General features: G+C 39.4%; 1 protein-coding gene across 1 annotated transcript in view; it reads left to right on the top strand.

Moving 5' to 3' along the window:
- Positions 1 to 19113, top strand: part of CNTNAP5 (contactin associated protein family member 5) — a 310358-nt gene that overhangs the window by 231970 nt on the left and 59275 nt on the right. The window contains exon 14 of the mRNA XM_076342919.1: positions 14329 to 14485. Within this exon, the coding sequence (XP_076199034.1) occupies positions 14329 to 14485 (157 nt within the window). The remainder of the gene's footprint in view (positions 1 to 14328; positions 14486 to 19113) is intronic.

Raw genomic sequence — 19113 nt, 5'->3', positions numbered from 1 at the left:
CTAAGACAGTATTGTTCCAGTCTAGGACTACTTAGCATTAGAGTTAAAATGATGACAGTAGCCATGGTAGCAGAATGCATACTCACTTGACATATGGTGACCTTAGGTGTGAATTAGAAACGCAATAAACCTGTAAGTCTGGGGAATAACATGCTCTCTCAGCATATTTTGATTCCACAGGCAAAACAATAACCTTAGCTTTCTCTCTTTGACTTTGCAATAAGTGGTAACAGCCAGGGGAAATCCCTTGGGTGCTGCAGTTTTCTAAGATGTCTGGCAAGAAGATGGCTAATTCATCAGGTACCTCAGTTTAAGTGTCTAAATGTAATAGTGACATTCCATGGCCTTTGAGTTTACCTGCTTTATTTGCTTGAAAGGGAGAGTTCAGCAGAATTTTAGAGGGTGCTATAGAATCGTGTATCTAATGAGGCATACAGCCGGCCTAATCTTGTTCCCATTCACGTCAATGTCAAGAATCCCATTTAGTTCAGCAGGAGCAGGCCTGGGATCCCTGGCACTTTCAAAAGATGGTTTGAATAAAGAGGAATAAAAATTTGACACAACGTCCGTTTATATAACAAGCTATTAAAATATGTGGTGAAGTAGGAAACTGCCACAAAGATACAGGAAAGAAAACTTCCATTAAAGCAAACATACTGAAAAATAGAAAGCATGGGAGTTGAGTTTTTTGGTATTCTCCATCATCCATCTTTTCTCCAAGGATCAATTCTCAAAAAAAAACTTAAGAATTGCCTTTCCTCCCCCTTCACAGTTGTTGGCCTCCACCCCAGTGGTTTCTGGGAGGACTTGATAAAGACTAATTTGAGCCGAAGAGACTTGCTAGCTGATGTACTTATTTGCATGCATGAATGTGAACAGATGTTTACATAGTAGTGTTAAGTAGGCCAGCTGTTTGGGAGTCATTTATGTATTTTATTTAAAAGTAAAGCTGTACGGTTAAAACCTTTACTCGCAACGTGGAAGAGAAAAGAAACCCAAATTCAGACAAATACATTTCTTGCTGTATTAGGGGGTTGCTTCCTTTACGCACATCAGTTTTCTGTATCTCTGAATTTGCAGCATAATACAGCCGCATCTTACCTGAATCGCTGGGCATCTGCACCTTATCTTGACCAGTTGCATATGAGTGGAAGAAAATACACAGCACAGCATCAACATTGCCAAATGTCATTTGTCTGAGGATGAGGGAAGGAAAAAAGCAATACTGAGATGAGGGGAGGGGGAGAAAGTTGTCACTTTTCTTTACAAGAGGTTGCATATTGCTGATTGTTTTTGCATTCTGTTCTAAAATGAAGCATACATCAGGGTAACGTTTGCCTTTGCATTTTTTCTGCTCTTCAGATGTGAGAAAAAGCATAATGCTTAGGAGTGTATTACAGCCATAAATGTGTAACTTATATTTATTAATTCCTTAAAGTAAATCTGAGTGGAAAAGCTTCCATTATGGAGCTGTACATATGCATGCAGGCATATGTATAGAGAGAAGAGGTTGGAGGGAGGGGCGCTTGTATATTTTTAAAAGTAGTTTGCCCCTCAGGGATTACCATTTTGTCTGATCTGGGACTGGCTCTAAAATACGAGTCTTGGGTGTGATCTTGTTCATGACTTCATTTCCTCTGACCCCTGTCCCCTGGGGCTCCATGTCTTGTAATAAAGCAGGCAAATGATGTAGGCAGTTAAATGGAAGTGATTGAGCCCAGTTACTTTTTACATAGCTGTTGGAGAACTCTAACAACATATATTAATGTATACCTTGCCAAAATCCTACACCAGTCTTAGAGACTTACCTGCCTCAGTTGTATTGTTTCCACCCAAGCATCACTACATGAGGGAGATGCCTACATCTCTCCAAACCAGTAGTAGACAGGATTTGTAGTAGGTTATACTTGTCTTGAGGAAGGTACATTCAATTAAGGAGCCTTACTGTTGGGAGGAAAGGTGGTGATGTATGTGATGATCTTGTGGGATTTTGATTCACAGCCTCGATGCAGCCCACAAGAAAGGTTTATCTTTCATCAGCTGTGATGAAAGTCCTATGGTAGAAAGTTGCATTGTGTGTAAAGATCTTGATTCTTACTCCATGAAGCTTGTAGGTTGACTGAATGGCTCCGATGGTGTTTCTTTCTCTTGCCATTAAATACAGATGGCACATGGACGTAGCCATCTCAGTTAAGTGCTGAAAATTAGATGAAATGACCACAAGATTCATTACTGTGAAAATAAGGACTGTAACCTTGTTGACTGTGTATTCCATGGGAAGAAAGAAAATGAAAAAAAAGTATTTGATATGCTCATTGCAGCCTATGTGATCCTCACAAGTGATGTGGCAGCTGGAGTTCTCTCAAGAGTCTAGAGCTGTGCTCCAGTACTGCCAAGAAATCAATGAATGAGGCCAGATCATCTTCTGCTGGACTGGGATAAGATGCCCTGATCTTGCCCAGAGGGCAGGAAGTGCTGTCTCTGAAAACTGTTAAGCTTTGTGGCTGACTCTGATACTGGACATATGCTGATACATTTCCTAGAGCCGCTGAAGTGTCCGGCCCCACTCTGCAGTGTGTGTGTGTGTGCGCATGGTGGGGGAAGGAGTCTGTGTCTCCACGCGGTTCCGTTCAGTGTTTGGAAAAAGAGGAAGGACTGGTGGCTTCTCATGGTTGCATGGTTGTCATTCTTCTGCAGCCTCTGCTCATTCCAGTATTCACTGCAGTGGTAAAGCTACAGCCAAGTTCTTCCTTCTGCTCCAGGAGCAGAAAACTGTCTCTTGAGCTGAATAATAATCTCTGTTAGTGACAGTAGAGCTACGGAGCATAGCTGAGCAGTTCATATTCTATCCAGTACAGTCTGTGCATGAATGTATATACACACCCATGTATATATCCTTCTGTTTGCTGCAGTTGTATAGCAAGATACACAGGAACCTGAGACCAATTAAATAGCAAAAACTAAATAGAAGATCTGTTTGGAAGATGTAAACTCATTGCTAACAGGGTGAAGAAAAAAGAGCTGCAAATTGATTAAGCTGTTCCACAGAGAAGACAGATTGTTGTCATCCTGACCTTTAAAGCTGGTCAGGATATATCAATAGGAGCATCTTCTGAGTACAGTATTCTATGAATTTTTTCATTTATATTCTCTTGTTTTTCTCCTTACATGCTGGCTTGGAGCCAGTTCATTTCATGGTCTTGCCTATACATATGTTCTGCTACAGCTGCATTTTTCCAAAGTGCCCAATTTCACAGCACTCCAGCCTTCCTTAGGATGACAAATGATGCCCCTGCTGCTCTGACCAACAGAACTGTAATTGCAGCCTGAGACGGGGACAGCTGAACCAACGCCATGCTGCAGTTTGGGAATATCCTTAAGTTGAAACTTGACTGCATTTGTTTATTGTAGTCGAGTTTCCGATTCCACCACTTAAGGCATTAACTGCTGACATTAATTGTAACATTGAGGAAAGCAGAATTGCTCAGCAGTTGAAAGCAGTGTCAAATCAGCAGTTATTTATTTACCATTGCTCTGTAATGTGTTGTAACACATACGACTATAAAGAAGTTTAATGAGTTGCAGTAATGCTTGTCGCCTCTTGGAGATACTGGGATGCAGTTTGATGATTTTTTTTTTGATAAAGCGCTTAAAACTGGACTTTCTCTACTGCTGTGCTGGATGTTCAGATGGGTGCTGTTATGATCATTGTAAGTACAACTGAATTTTGTCTTTTGCCAACTAACACGTTTTGGGACGAAGAATAAACAATCCAGTTTAACTGGCCCTGTGATATTTCAATTCATTAGGGATGTGGCAGAAGAGTAGGAGGAGAGGCTAAGAGCATGGTTTTTACTCTGCTTGTCCAAGCTGCCTTGTTGGCTCATAATTAGTATAAGACTTGTAAATGTGCCTGGATTATTCTCTAACCTCTTTTCTGGCTGTTGGTTTCATTTTTTGGTTGATTACAATGCTTGTTTTTTAGAGTACAGCAAATATATTGCATGCTCTGCACAGGGACTTTTTCAGCTGTTTAGCATAAATTTAAATATGCTGGTTTTTTGCCTTTAAAAAAGCAAAACAAAACAACAAACCACGACCTCTGGCTTTTTATATAAAGCTGCATGGGGAATGATACTGGATTTCCCTCTTACCAAAGATTCTCATTTGCCCAATTAATTTTACAGGGAACTTGAGATGTTCACATCTCATTTTCCGAAGGATTCTTTCCAAAACAGAAGCACCATCCCAATAATACCTGTGAGTGCTATTATCAGTTTTAAGAAAATCCCCTCATTTATTTAATTAAGGATTGCAGCTTCAAAGTGATTAACAATATATTATTACCTCTTCTAATTTACGTTCTATTAAGACTGTTTTTCTATTTTTATTCCAGTCAGAAATTCAGCATATTTACTGATGATGTTTTCTGTTTTCTTTAAGATCAATCTAATCCATGAAAGTCAGTAGTTATTATCAGACACTTAGAGGAACCAGTTAGTGGTTATACTTCAAAAAGGCAGCCTGTGAAAATGACATTGTCCCAATGACTTTCTGATCAGATTCACTCCATGTAAATAAGATGTTATTCTCTGTCAGCCATGCTGTATTAACCTGGGAGCTGAAAGACAAGGTGTGTTCTCATTGCTTCATGAATCAATATTGCTAATAAAGATTCTCTGTACCGAAATCTAGTTTTTATTATTCCTAGAAGCTGTCATTGGAAGTACAATGGGAACAAAATTAATCTGTCTTTTGTGGAGGCTTGTCAAATCAGAAGACAGTCCATTTCAGTCACTAGTGACTGTGTTGGTGCAGTGTGAGCAGGAGGGAAAAAAAAAGTAATAATAAGGATACTTTTCTCATTATTAATGCCGGTAGTTAAAACTGCATATACAGGAAACAGTTCTGTCGAGTAAGGTAATTCTGTTTTTACTCAGACACTTTTCAAAATAAAGTGGGGGGAGAAGAACCATTATTAGTGTATGTAGTTTCTCCCAAAGGACCAAGCAAAGATTGCTTTCCACAGCATGTTTTTCTGTAACTTATCCAGTCTCCTATTAAATGTTCCAAATGTCCCCATTTTATCTATTTTCTCTTTCTAGTCTATCAAATTGCATTTTGCTGTGAGCATGATCCAGCAAACCTTCCATGGGTTCCTGCAAGCATTGGATTAAACCTTGTATTAATTCCACTAGACTTTACTCCAATTGACTTGTGTCCATAAACTTGAGGAACCCTGCTCTGAGTTATGCCCTGGCTTCCAGACTACCACTAGGCCAGGCTGTAGACCTGGGTTTTTGTGGACTTTCTTGATGAAGGGCTCAGGCTGGTAGGCAGGTGAGAGTGTATGAGGCTGGGAGCTGTACAGAGCTGGGGGCTTTGCTGTACAGGTCCACTCTTGCACCACACTGAGTGCACGGGGTGTAAAGTGCTGCAGGTAGGGTCCCTCTCTTACTCTTCATCCATGCCCTATCCCAAGAGCTTGAGCTGTCACTATGGATCTTTCAAGAATAAATGGATCAAATATATAATTAATTTTCCTTTTTTACCCCCTTTAAAAATAGATCCTTCAGATCTTTATTTCAGTCGCTGCATACCTGCAGATGGTGCTTTTACCTGTCCCAATGACAGCGACAGAGTTTGTCTATGGAATTCTTACAACCCAAATCTGTTTCAGAACAGCTTGAAGTGGGGGGGCTGGACTAGAAGGTCTCAAGAGGTCCCTTCCAACCTCAACCATTTTGTCCTCCTGTGAACAGCCTGATGCTCAGTGAGTGCAAATCAGCACAACTACCCTGATTTTGCTGGAGCCAGATGCATTTATACCAGTTGTTGGATCTGGCTTTTTTTATCCCTGGAAAATAATAGTGAATAAATGAACTGAAAAGTGTTTCTTCCTGGCAGTCTTTCCCGGGACAGTTGCTTGTAATGTAGTTTTTACAGTTCTGTAAAAGTTGTTGTCTCACTTCAACATTTCCATGAATAAGAGTTGTATACTAAGTGTTCTTGTGGTGAAATGATTGGTTTACGGTTTGATGCACCATTCATAGTCTTTGACACTTCAACTACTCCCCTCTGTCCTCTGTGATGTTATTTTTAGGCTCTGAAATTGCTTTCCTCTATGAAAATGTAAATAGCATTTAAGAACAAAAACTGCTGTGATAAACTACTTCTCTCACCTACTACTGTAATAGTTTATAAGGTGCATTAGTTCAGTAGCCTTTCCTTACCCTGTAGCCCTTTCACATCCATTATAAAACACTTTAAAAAGAAAGCTCTGAAGAAGAGCATATGATCTGTCTAAACTTACAAAGCCACTCATCTCTTCCATGCTTTCCCCCAATCCATGTGGTATATGATGATCCAAAACCAGGCCACCTCAACTGGTGAGCTCATAAGATAACGTGGGTAAGACTTCAGTAGGACGTTGAGAGACTGGGATGTGTTACTAGCTGCATAACAGGGTGGCTACGAATGTCACGCCTGTTGTCTTCCTCAAGCCCTTGAGAGCCACTAAGGAGCATTGGTCTGCTGCAGATACAGAGAACCCCAAGTCTTAATCACGTATGATCCTTCAGTACCCCATGGCATTTTCACAAGAACTGGAATGACATGTTCTGGTTTATCTTCTGTTTATTAATCCATTGATTCAGCACTTGCTACTATTTACTCTCACTAACTATTTTTATACTTATGCAGAAGAATTGATTAAGAACGAAAGACCATTGTCCTGGGCACTGTATTGAGCCACCACAGGAGATGGCCTTCCAGTGGAAATGGGTGAGATGGTACTGGTGAAAGAGGATGAGAATGAACACATAGGAGCTGAATGAGCAGTGTGAGGGCACAAATGATGGCATCCTCTTATTGCCATTATTCTTACTGGCTATACCTATGACATAGGAAAAAAAGTCCAGACATCTGCTGAGCAGGACCTGCTCCTCTGCCCAGGCAGGGTCATGTTGGAGCCCACTGTGGCTTACCCGTGGTCATTGTTCACTTGCAGTTGAATCCAGGCCACTGATGGGTTTCTGATCCCAGCACAGAGTAAGGATGTGGCATCAATGTTATAGGCCTATCTGTTAGGCAATGCAGGGCTTGTTTAGCTGAATTTACCTGAAGGAATTAGGCTAAACAGAGAAAACAGGAAAGGAAAAGGGGAATGAGGAAGAGGAAAAGAAGTTGAAAGCAAGGGGGAAGGTTTGAAGTGACACTGAGCTGGAATGCAGGAGATAACGGAAATAAGATAAATTTTTTGTTTCAATGGGGTAGGATATCCAGTCCATCTTCAGCAAAACTCCTGAGGATTCAAAGCTGATATTTTCTCTGTTTTGTCATTTGTCCCTAAAAGCTGTAATCTTCTCTGCATTTTTGTTTTTGGGTTGGTTTGGTGTTGTTGTTGTTGCTTTTTCTTCCTAACCTGCATGCCTTCAGCTGTTCCCATAGTTTCTGTTGCTGGCTGGAGTCCCACTTGCATCTTTCAGGAAACTTGTCACTTGGCCAGAAATTTATTGAGAAAACAACCCAGCCTGAGCTGGCAGAGGAGAATGCAAGTACTCATAATATTTTCAGCCTTCTTTGGCCTTCAGCAGAGACATTCATGAGGCATAAAATTTTAGTTTGGATGTAGATTCAATCTTCCTCAGCATATAAAAGTGTTTGGGTCTGAAATCTTTATGCCCATCCTCAAATCTGTCTCTCAAAGGGTTGATGATGATTTTGCTTTTACTGAAGCGCTGTTAGCGTGTGATGGCACAACTCTGTCATTGCAACTCAGCAGTTCTGCTCATTAGCCTCCTGTTAAATCTAGAAGAAGCAAAGGTCCATGTTTATTTACCTTCTTTCTGCCCATTCTCATCTGTGAGAATATTTTAGCAACTCCAGGAAGAACAGAGCACACCATGGTAACAGCTGCTCCAGAGGGAGACGCGGTTTCTCTGCTTAAGAGAAAGAGATGCAGACAAATGCTGCTGCATGTTTTTTTCTTTTTTAAGCAGTTCCATCAGCCTGGGACTCTGTATGAAAGCAGTGCACCTTAGCAGCAAAGCTGAATAATGAGAAAGAAAATGTCAGCAAAGTACTGCCTTTCTTTCCTCTTTTCCTAACCACACTTAACAAAATAATTTTAAAATGAGGGACAGACTTTGTGACTAAGTAACATTTGCCCAGGGAGTAGGTCCACTGGCATTAGCAGGACTACTTCACTTTCGGATAGCTGCTCGGAATAAGGGTTACAGGATCTGACCCGAAATTGAAATCAAATTCAGCGCGAATCTTAGTAACACTGGCCGGCACCATTGCTACTCAGTACAGAATGGCATCTGCCTTGCTGCAGTGTTTGACCAGCCGTGATTTCCAATGCATCTCTGAAAATTAGGGCAGTGGTACGTGGGTTACAGCTGTAAGAAAGAAAAAGGACAATAAATCTGAATTGCACAATTGCCATGGGGAAGGTTTTGAGCAAAAGGGAGGAAGTGTTAGCTGGTCATTATGGCTGTACTGAAAAGAGAAGAGCCAGGCATAAAACAGGTGTGTGGCCACACAGAAGCAGAGGCGTACAGCACAAAAACAACTGGACGACTTGGTGGCTCGTTCAGTGAATAATGGTCAAAGGAACCATGTCATTGGGGATTCTCATTTTTCCCTGGTCCGTATTACATATATTCATTTTTTCCAAGATAATCTGATCTTGAGTTAAAAAACAGGGGTTTGTTTGTGAAGTGCGGAGAGCCTGCCACCTCGGAGGGCAGGTGTTGCTTCCCTCTGGCTGGAGCAGAGCCACGAGACCCTCACTGGGGACTGTAAACCAAAGAGCAACTTTTTTCATTGTTAAATCTCAGCATCCACTTCAAAGAATGGGTACCACATACTGGTTAATGCAGCACAGCCCGAGTTCACCCCGCTTTGTGTTATTAGTGTATCCTCCCAGAGGTGTGAGCTGTCGTTTAAACCAATACAGATTCTGAGTCATTAACACCATAGACCTCTTCACTGAACAAACAGCCTCTAAGAATATATTAATTAATTAATCCACTAAATATGGAATATTTCTCCAATTTGTCCATAATTTTGCCCAGAATTATTATAAACACTTTTTCTCTGATTTATCAAAAGTGTATTTTTTTTCCTGTTGAAAAGGCTAAAGGGGAAGAATTTGGTTTTACTTCAATTTAATGTTTAAAATTCTGATTAAAAAGGCTAGAAAAATGTTGCAATGGAAAAAAAAATCAAGCATGGGAAAACAAGACCTTGGTAAACTTACAAAAAATATTGAGTCATGGTTTTCCCTTCTTCTCGCTTTCTTACTCCTTTCTCCATTTTTTCAAGAGCCTTTTAAAAGTGGATTAGCCGAGATCATAATTTGTATTTTGGATTGGCCTCTGGATACAGTTATTCAGGTTGAAATTGCCTCATATGCATATGTGTGTATATGTACAGATATATATAAATAAAATCTGCTAACTGCTTGTTTCACATAATATCCAGTGTATCAGGTGAGCCATTTGCAGGATTTGATGTTGTTGAAGTAGTTAGTGCAAACAGGTATTTTTAGTGTGGTAGCAAAGAATTAGCTTTGATTGCTTTATGCAATTCTACAATCAATATTTTCCTAGTTTTCACTATCTCTTGATATGTGAATCTTTCCTTTTAAGAGAAAACAGCATAGATGTAAATTACGTTTTCATCAGTAAGATGTATAGATTTAACAAATTCAGTTCTGCTTAACTCAGTTTGATTTTGGAGAAAAAAATGAACATGAAGACTGCCAAGAGAATGTTGTTTCAATGCAATATGGTTTCAGTGTTTCAACAGACAGATATAAATAAATTGACTTGCTGTGGTGGTGGAAAAGACCTTTAACTGACCTGTTTCAGTAACTTGGGTACCCAAAAAGCCTTACCTGCGTTAGGGGTATGTAATTACTGGGTCAGACTTTAGGTTTATACAGCACAGGAGTTTAACAAAGGATCCAGTTTATCTTGTTATATTTCCATCGTCAGATTTTTGTTTGTTGCAATAACAAGAACCACACGACAAATGATGTAGACAAATCATGACAAATATTTTAAAAATAATACTATTAAAAATGCATGGATTTGTTTTAACTCATGCTGTATAAACATAAAAGCCAACGCTAAGACTTTCTGCCTATATAAAGGTAAACTGAGTCCACAGAACTCAGTTTTATATACATAGTAGTTTAGTCCTGAATGCTGTTGGAATATGCTGCTTCTCCCCCTCCTCCAGCTTCTGAGTGCCTATACAAAGAATTTTTGAAAAAATTCTCTGCCATTTAAAACATGGGTAAGCCTAAAACCTTTAAAAATAGCTTGTATTGCTAGCAATGTCAATGTCTCCTAATACAGAAAATGAGAGAACTGTCAGTACAAGTGAGATTTAAGAGGACAGACATTTTCTTGTAAGCTGGTAGAGGGACACCGAATATGTGTTCAGCCATTCTTGTCACTAGAAGAGCCAGATACGCATTGCAGGTGAATTTGATCTCAATCTGCATCTCCTTTTAAGGATCACTGGAAACAACCTCCGTGTGTCTGCTACTCTCTTCATAGTCCTCAGCCTCTGTGCTTGTGAACTGTACAGTCTGTGCCAGCCTTGCTTCTGCTGAAACAGATTTCATACAGAGAACTCACAACGAACAGTTTAGTTAAGCGCATTGATGGAGCAGGTACTGGAGATCTGCTGAAGAACTGACATTTGAAAGGAGCTTACCCTCTGTGCCTTGCTGGATGGAGAAAAAATGAGTTCTTGTCCATGTGTTTCAGTATTGTATATGCCAGGGTTTCCAAACTCTTACTTGGCTATTCAGATACATACGCGCAGTAGCTGCTGAATAGACCAATGGACCACAAAGGACCAGCGTATGGAGACAGGTAGAGGGAAACATCAAGATGATCAAGAGACCCCTTATTCTTTCCTTTCAGAAGACCTGTGCTGACCTTACTTTCTGCAGCCTGTGCCTGGCAGTGTGAACAAGTAGCAGTACTTGGTTTGATACAAAATACTGTTTGCCTGCTCGGTTCTTTTATGCAATACCATACTAAATTATGATGAAAATGGTGAAGTAAATAACACTGCTGTTTGTAGAGGCTTCCAGACAGCATCCTCACAGAACAGGTTATTGTTCTCTGCAGGAAATAAAAAAAAATTGCCTTTTTTGAGGATTTTGTTATCAAAATTAAAACCTTCCAAAGGCAGCTTGAGCAGTACGGGAAGAAATCACTTGAAAGAAACTGGTCTCTGTTCTTTTAATGGTGAATTCAGTCACTTGGGTCTTGTTTGCTTTGCTTGGTTTGGGATTTTTATCACACATACTCTCCTTCAGAACCATAGTATGGAGTTCAAATACAACCTTAATAAATTTATTATGGGGGATTTTTTTTCAGTTCCAAATAGACAAAAATGCATGGAAAAATAATACTTTTATTTGTGCAGTAGGCTTTTGACTACCTTTTTTGACTAAATAATTTGTTACTAAGTACAATGTAAGCACAGAATGAAGAATTAGTAGCACTTCTTATTAAATGGACTTTTTAGCTTAGAAATTTTAAAGTGGAATTCTACTGACTTATGTAACTGTTAGTTTATGGGCCCATGTTAACTCCTTGGTTAATGTCATTGACTTAGTCTGTGGCTTCACCACAGAAAGGAAATTAATTCTTTTTGAGGTGGAGGAGTATTGATAATGCTTTGAAAAAATGATAATACCATGATTACAGAAGTGAAGATATTGCAACAAATCTACAAGCTTAGAAGAAAGAATCTTAATCAACACCTGTTGGCCAAACTCAATCTCAATGCGAGGCAGCCTCCAGCTCTGCCAAGGTATGACGGTGTAAATTTTCTGGACAGAACTCAGGGATAGATTGATTGGCATTGTTAGTGAAATATTACATTACTTCAGCATTACAGGTATATGACATACAATATATGTTTCAGTAATTCCTAAACACTTCAGACATTACTGATGTACCTTAAATTTAAGAGCTTTGCTGAATAGCTCTGTGATTTCTCATGTGTTAAAAATTAAGCACGTGGAAAAGAGTTTTGAAGAATCAGGGCATAATTTTCCTTAACACTACAATTGATTTCTAAGGGACTAGTTAGGGAGAAAAATTTACTCATCTTGAGTAAAGGGTGGCAGAACTCTGCCTAATAAATAGAATTTTTGAAAAGACACTGGTTTTTTATAGTCTATTCTCTTGACAATCTAAGATTGTTCCTTATAATGTTGAATGCTCTATTTTTTAGCACTGTATTTAATTTAGTTGTAAATGGCTCAAACTGTGGTGCTTCTACCACTTCCCCAGTCTATATCATAAATCTGAATGTGTATGTGTTTGCTTGGTATTGCTCGATAAAACAAATAACAACAGATCTGAAAAAGACATCAGAAAACCACTCATTCTTAATTCCTGTGAATGATTGCTTATTTCACTGTTATGTTTAAGTATATAATGATTTCTGCCAAAAGAACCTGACACAGGTTGAATTTGATTAATGAATACCATTATTTGCTGATGGCCTGAAGGATTTATCTTTATCTAAATATTTTTTCCAGAATGGGCACTTTTAAAATTAGATGAAGCACTTCTGTATAATATCTATTCCAACTCCTAGACAAATCACCCTTTTATTCAATTAACATTACTATTCCAAGCTTTACCAAGTAATTTCCCAATAATATAGTATAGACCTGTTTCACTGGCTGCAGCAATCAACTTCTGCAAGAAAACCAGCTGAAAAGAAAAGAAAGAAAATAATAATAAATGGGTTGACAATAATATGAGACCTAAAATCAGTGTGCACATTTTTGTAAGATGAATCCTTAGATGTTCTTGAATTGTGTTTTTCTAATGAGTACCACTGGGTATTGGTCAAATTCGTCATGTCTTAATTGTTGGTATCATGAGAATGGAGTTACTCTTCCTATTTTTATTTTCCTTTTTTCATGAATTTACAGTTCAGCAGTCTAAGCTTAGAAGGAAAACAAATATGAATTAATTTTGCCAAGTGATTCTAAAACTCATTTTAATTACTCCCTTACACTCTACAGTTAACCTTGATTGCATTTCATATTTTAGACTTTCTTGCTTTGTATAATGAAGAATACTCCCTACTAATAATGTTAGTAAAGCAGAAGAATAAATTGATACATTTTTCTACATTAGCAGTGCAGTTTATTTTTCCAAGCTCCTTTGATCAAAAAGTCTTGATATGTCAATTTTGCTAAATTTTGCCATCTACCTGTATGTGTAACTGATTACATTTCTTGATTTAAGGATTAAGAAGTCAATGAAAAAGTTATCTGAGCTGGAAGACAAAGTCAATCTTAGCAAAATGTTAATCCGTGGATTTCATTACATCTGAATCTGCTTACTGTATCTGACTATTAATACTTAATGCTTGATGTATAATGGATTATGAAATTTAAACAAAAGCTATCTTGGTTTATATAAATACATAGATCTTAGAGCTCCTGTAGATAGAAAATAACTTCACAGAGACAAATTAATTCCCAAGTAGGGAAATCTTTTTCCCCACTTATCTCCTACCTGAATCCTTAATCTAGGATGTTTTAATATCTTATGGAGCTTTGCATTTGCAAATTCCACCCTTGGAGAGCACATTAAAATCCCTAGTCCTACTCCCGTAGAAACCGATACAAATTTTGATCTTAGTTTTGAGAGGAACTGTATTAAGCCCATAGTAATAGGTCAATTTGTGTGTTATTTCTGAAGATTTTTGCTCTTTATATACGACTTAAGGTAAAAAATCCTGATCTAAGAGCTAGTCTTCTTCATAACGGGTAGACTCTGCAAAAGGTCCTTGGCCAATGCTGGGTGGTTCAAGACAGCTGTGCAGTGTGAGTTGTGGCAAGAGAATTGTTTTCAGACTCCTTCAGTGATCAGATTTCCCCTCTAGCATCACACAAAAACACTGGACGCAGCCGGTGCAGACAGTGGTGTTGGGTTCACACGTCAAAGGTCTTTGCATCTGAAATGTGCCAACGTTCTCATGGGTGTTTGGCACATGAGCCCTATGGGGAAAACATCTGCTCCTCAAACCAAATGGGATTACCATAGAGCTGTTGCTTTCTCAACGTGTATTCCACAAAATGCAACTTGGGCAAAGGTTATGGTTTGTTACTTCGTCTGTAGTACACGTCTTTTCTTTCAGTATTATTTAACATGTCTACCTCCATTCTCTTTTTCCTCCTCAGGAGAATCCAATTTGCTTATCAAGTTCTCTTTCTCTCTCTTTTTCTCTTTTCTCCTTTTTCCCCTCTCTTTCCCTTTCATCCAGATGGAATGCCATTTGCTTGGTGGGTTGGCCGTGCCAATGAAAAGCATCTTTACTGGGGAGGATCTCTTCCGGGCATTCAACAGTGTGCATGTGGACTGGAAGAAAGTTGTCTGGATATGAGATATTTTTGCAACTGTGACGCAGATAGAGAAGAATGGTAATAATTTTAACATGTATAGTAGTGTCTGTGTGAGAGCTGGGGATAGGAAGTAGGGCAAGAAGGCTTAAATCTTTTCCTGATTCACAGCTCAGGAAGCTTGAATGGCTTGAGTATGATCAAATGAGAATGAAAGTCAAACAAGAATTTGGACTTCTGATTTCATCTGAAATTTCTTATTTGAGCAAAAGACAAGATATCTGGCTGAAGCAGGTTGCTGGGATGGGTTGTCTTCAAAAAATCTTTGTTGTTGAATGCCAAATCCAGTCGTTTTATTTGTTTAAAAATTTCCATTGATGCAATTGGAGCATTGCATGAATAAAGGCTCTAGGAGGTTGGTGCATGGGTATACATCAGAGCAAAATTCAGGTACAGACAGCTAAAGAACAAGAAATCTGTAGTATTAAGAAGACCTGTATTTTTCTTATGAAACCGTATATCTGTATGTACCTTAACTTTCTTTTACATTGGGTCCCAAGCTTTTTAAAGTCAATGGAAGGACTTCCTTTGGCTTCTCTAGGTTTTGGTTCAGTCTCTATAGGAAGTTTTAGACTTACAGCATGATTGTTCAAAGCCTTCCTCAGGTTCAGACCTTTGTTGTACCCCGATGCCACGTGAATTTGGGAAGGCCACCTCACAACCTTCTCCCATTCTCTGCACCTTCAGACACTCTCTAGCAGCTGAGAGCTAGTTGGTGAACTTCCCGATTAATTCCATACATGTGTTGGAGGGGACAGACATGCCAGATGAGTGTTGTTGAAAGTACAATTTGAAACACTGTGAAAATACATGTGAAAACTCTGCTTCACCCTCTCTCCCTTCTGGACCACTCACTGATAGGAGCTGCTGCCCTTTCTCTAAAAAAAGATATTTTAACCTCGAGTAGTTCAGAAATTACGAATAATGGAAGTAGACAAGAAATGTCTTGCTGTAATAGGCTACTGTGTTTGAAATAGTGTCCAAATTATCCCTGTGAAACCCTCACTTAAAAGAGATTGAGTAGAAAGGAACTGTAAGGGGTCTTGAAACAAACAAAAAAAAAAATTCAGAAATGACTTGTCACTGTAAGTGTTGGGCTTTTTTGGTTGCTTGATGTGTGGCATTTGCAAGAGGGCCTAATTTCCAGACAGTGTGATTATTCAGTTGGACCCTTTATATCCCTGGGGTCACTATTCACTTTCAAAAATCATAGCTGTAAGGGGATTTCTTCAGGAAGATCTTTATGTAAATGTTGGTTTATGAATGTGATTTGTATAGATTTGTATAGAAAGGCCTGGCTGTGCATGTTAATCTATCTTTCTTTAATGTTTGGTTATCAGAGGCACTTTGGTGAGGTTTGTACATGAGCATCAAAAGCATCTGTTTTTACTGGTGCTTGGCTCTGTTTGTAATCCACATTTTGCTTTTCGGTGAGCTGCTACTCAAGCAGAGCTGGGTGTGTTACACTGGCAGACCATTGGGGTTGTAGTCTAAGATTGCAGGACAGTGCTCCACTAGGTTGTACAAACCAATGCAAGGTGAAAGCTAAATGCAGTTTTATAATGTTTCAGCTGAGTCTCCTAAGGAAATGAGACCTAAGCAAGTTATGCTGTGGGTGTTTATTTCCATTTTCCACACACACACGATGATTTTAAACAAGCAGACGCATTTCAAACATCTTTAACAGAGAAGGAGAAATCTCAAAAGTATTAGAAATTACACATTCTATGAAAATTTATGCCAGGCTGAGGGAAAAAGGCCAATTAAAACCCACATGAAGGAAGTTAAGGAAGCTTACACTTTTATTAGATTTTGGAAAACCCTCATGGGAGAGAGATGTTGGAAATCATGCTTCATTAGCTTGGCAGCTCACAGAGCTACTTGTTTCTCCTAATTTCATTATAATAACAGGATATGCATAGAAGTTTCCTCAGCTAAACTGCCTACTGTTTGTTGGTTTGGGGGTTCAGGTGTTTTGGTTTGGTTTTTAATCCATTTGAAATTTGGACTTTGGTAGTATTCTAAATTGCAGGTTGCCTTTTTAAAAGCTAACCCACCCCCCCTCCCCCGACCTTTACAAAGAGTTTTTAAACGTAAGAAATTTCATGCCTCTTGAAGATAGCTTTTGTGTTTCTCTGCTAGAACACTGACCCCCTGACATATAATGAGCATTTGAATCTGAAACCTGCTGAGATCTGAACTGTGACTTTAACCTGCTATACATTATAGTGGAAGGAGCAAGACAGCAGTAGATGCATTTATTTGCCTTAGCATGAAATGAAATGGGTGCTGCAGAGTGGAAAACCAGAAAATCATTTTCACTTCTTCTAGATAAATCAGGCTGCTCACTGCAGCTCCAAGGTAGGAACTCACCAGAATAGCTGGAGCGTCCTTCTGAAGAGGAGACAGGCTTAGCATTTTGCTTTGATTTGGTTCCCCTAGACTGTCTTGGGTGCAGAAGCAGCTACTAATTTCTCAGAGCAGCAAAAGAAATGGAATACAAGAGAAAACAGACCTGAAAAAAGTCCTGAGCCAGGTGTTTGACGACACACAATATGCACTCCTAGGCATGCTGACTTTTAAATGATATCTAAGATGACACCTAAGCCAGCTGCTGTGTCTTGGCTCTTACTTGACACCATTAGTCCCCCTGGAGTTATGCTGGCCAGATAAACAGGAATATAATTGGTTGCATGCTATATGGAGAAAGCTTTTGTATTTTTCACCTTTCTTTTTATTAAAGCATTCTAGTGAAAAGTATCTTTTTCCATGCAGCTCCTCACCATACTTCCAAACTCTGCAGTATGTTGACAGCTAATTCTGTCACTGCAGAATAGTGGAGCATCTTCATGGTATTTGCTGGAGAATGGGAGAAGACCTCTGCTGAGGGAGCAGAGGCATAAGTTGTCACCCTGACCCAAGCAAGGGATCTGGAAAGGTGTTTAATGTGACTTGAGTGTAGTTTATGCATGCCTCCAAAAAAGAGAGATTCCTGACTGTTGAAAGCTCTTGCTAGTGGGTGGGAACATTCATAGAAATCCAGTAGCTGCAAGCTAAAGCTAAATCTAGTTCAGAAAATGTTTTCTTTCTCTCTTTTCCCCTTCTCCAACACTGAGAATAGTTAACTGTTGGGACAAGTTATGTATAGATGAGACAGATTTGCCATAGCTTCAAGCACTTACCTTCAAAGCAATTGTCTTTCAAAACATATGCCCTGTTTCAAACAGAAGGTGCATTCTTTATGCAGGCATTATTGGGGAAAGGTGTTAAACTGATCTAAAGAATAAAACATTTCTGAAATCCAGACAGGGTTGTGTTATCTTAAGTCCATTCTAGAGATCCTTTGGATCCTTAAATACCTCTCCCAGGTTGTCTTTCATCTCAAGTAAAAAAAAGGCTGTTTGCTACTTCGGTCTCTCTGTCTGGAATCCATTTTCCACTTCAAATGCAAACACTTGATTGAAGCCAGTTACAAACCAAACCTATTTCTTACTGACTGCATTCACCTGGAAACCTTGTGAATTTGGAGAACTTTACAGCTTTTTATTTTGTACAGAAAGAGCAGCATCTCTGGAAGTCATTTTGTACAGGAAGCTCGGGCATTTCAGCAGAGTGTGGTGGACAGTGTTGATTCCAACCAGTAGCTGACTGGCTATCTTTCATTTCTATTCTCCACTCTTCCTATTCAAATTGTAGGAGTATCCTCTTCTTTTCTCTTCCAGAGCAGCCTTCTTCACTGGAGAACTAAGCCTTTGAGTCTTCCCATTTCCAAAGTAACACGCATTCACCTCTTTACCGTGCCTTTGGGGTACTGCAAGCAACAACGAAACCACAGGACATGAAAAGAAGGGGAGGCAAAAAAGGGAGGGGGGATATTACTATTGTCAGACCCACTTTGGCTCCCAGAGATATATTGACTATATCCAGCTTTGTTCTAGGAGGAGTAAAGCCACGTGGGAGTGAATGAAGCCCTCTTTGGACGAGCTATCTTTGTGCAAAGCTGTGGCAGAGCCAGGATGCTAAAACTGGAAGGGCTGAGGAGAGCAGAACAGAGAAACCCAGCTGCTGACGAGCCCAGATTTGAAAGATTTTGTTTGCTGAGCCACTATCCCGCACTGAATCCATTCCCCCAGAAGCAGTGCAGGCAACTCCACAGAGCCTGCAAGCTCATAAATAAACCCTGCCGGAGGTGACCTGGCCTGTATAGAGCTGTCTTGGATATCTGCCTTCATGACTGCATTTGTCAATGAACTAGAAAAGCTGCCTGCAGAGAGCTGACTGTAGCAGGCCCCTGAGGTGTCAGGAATCAGTTCATTACTATCATTACCAAACTCTTTCTCTGTACCTCTTCTCTAATTCAGCAAAATATAGCCACTGCATCTTGCCTTTGACTATTAGGTATATCCTCTTCTGCTGCTGTTTTTTTCTTTATCATGACCCAGTAAAGCATTTTTGGATGCAGCTGGTGGATAAGATAGCAATTACAAGGTATTCCTTTGGATTATTAGTGATATGTCCTGCACAGGGCTCAAAACTTTCTCTGATGGAAGCCTCTTTCACTGGCCTGTTCCTCATGCTGTTCATTGACATCTGCTGATGATAGTATTCTTTTCCCCAAATGTACTCTATTCATGAAAATCTGTACTGAA

This window comes from Aptenodytes patagonicus, chromosome 6, assembly GCF_965638725.1.
Source record: "Aptenodytes patagonicus chromosome 6, bAptPat1.pri.cur, whole genome shotgun sequence".
Taxonomy (NCBI): Eukaryota; Metazoa; Chordata; class Aves; order Sphenisciformes; family Spheniscidae; genus Aptenodytes; species Aptenodytes patagonicus.
This window is presented reverse-complemented; position numbering and strand designations above follow the sequence as displayed.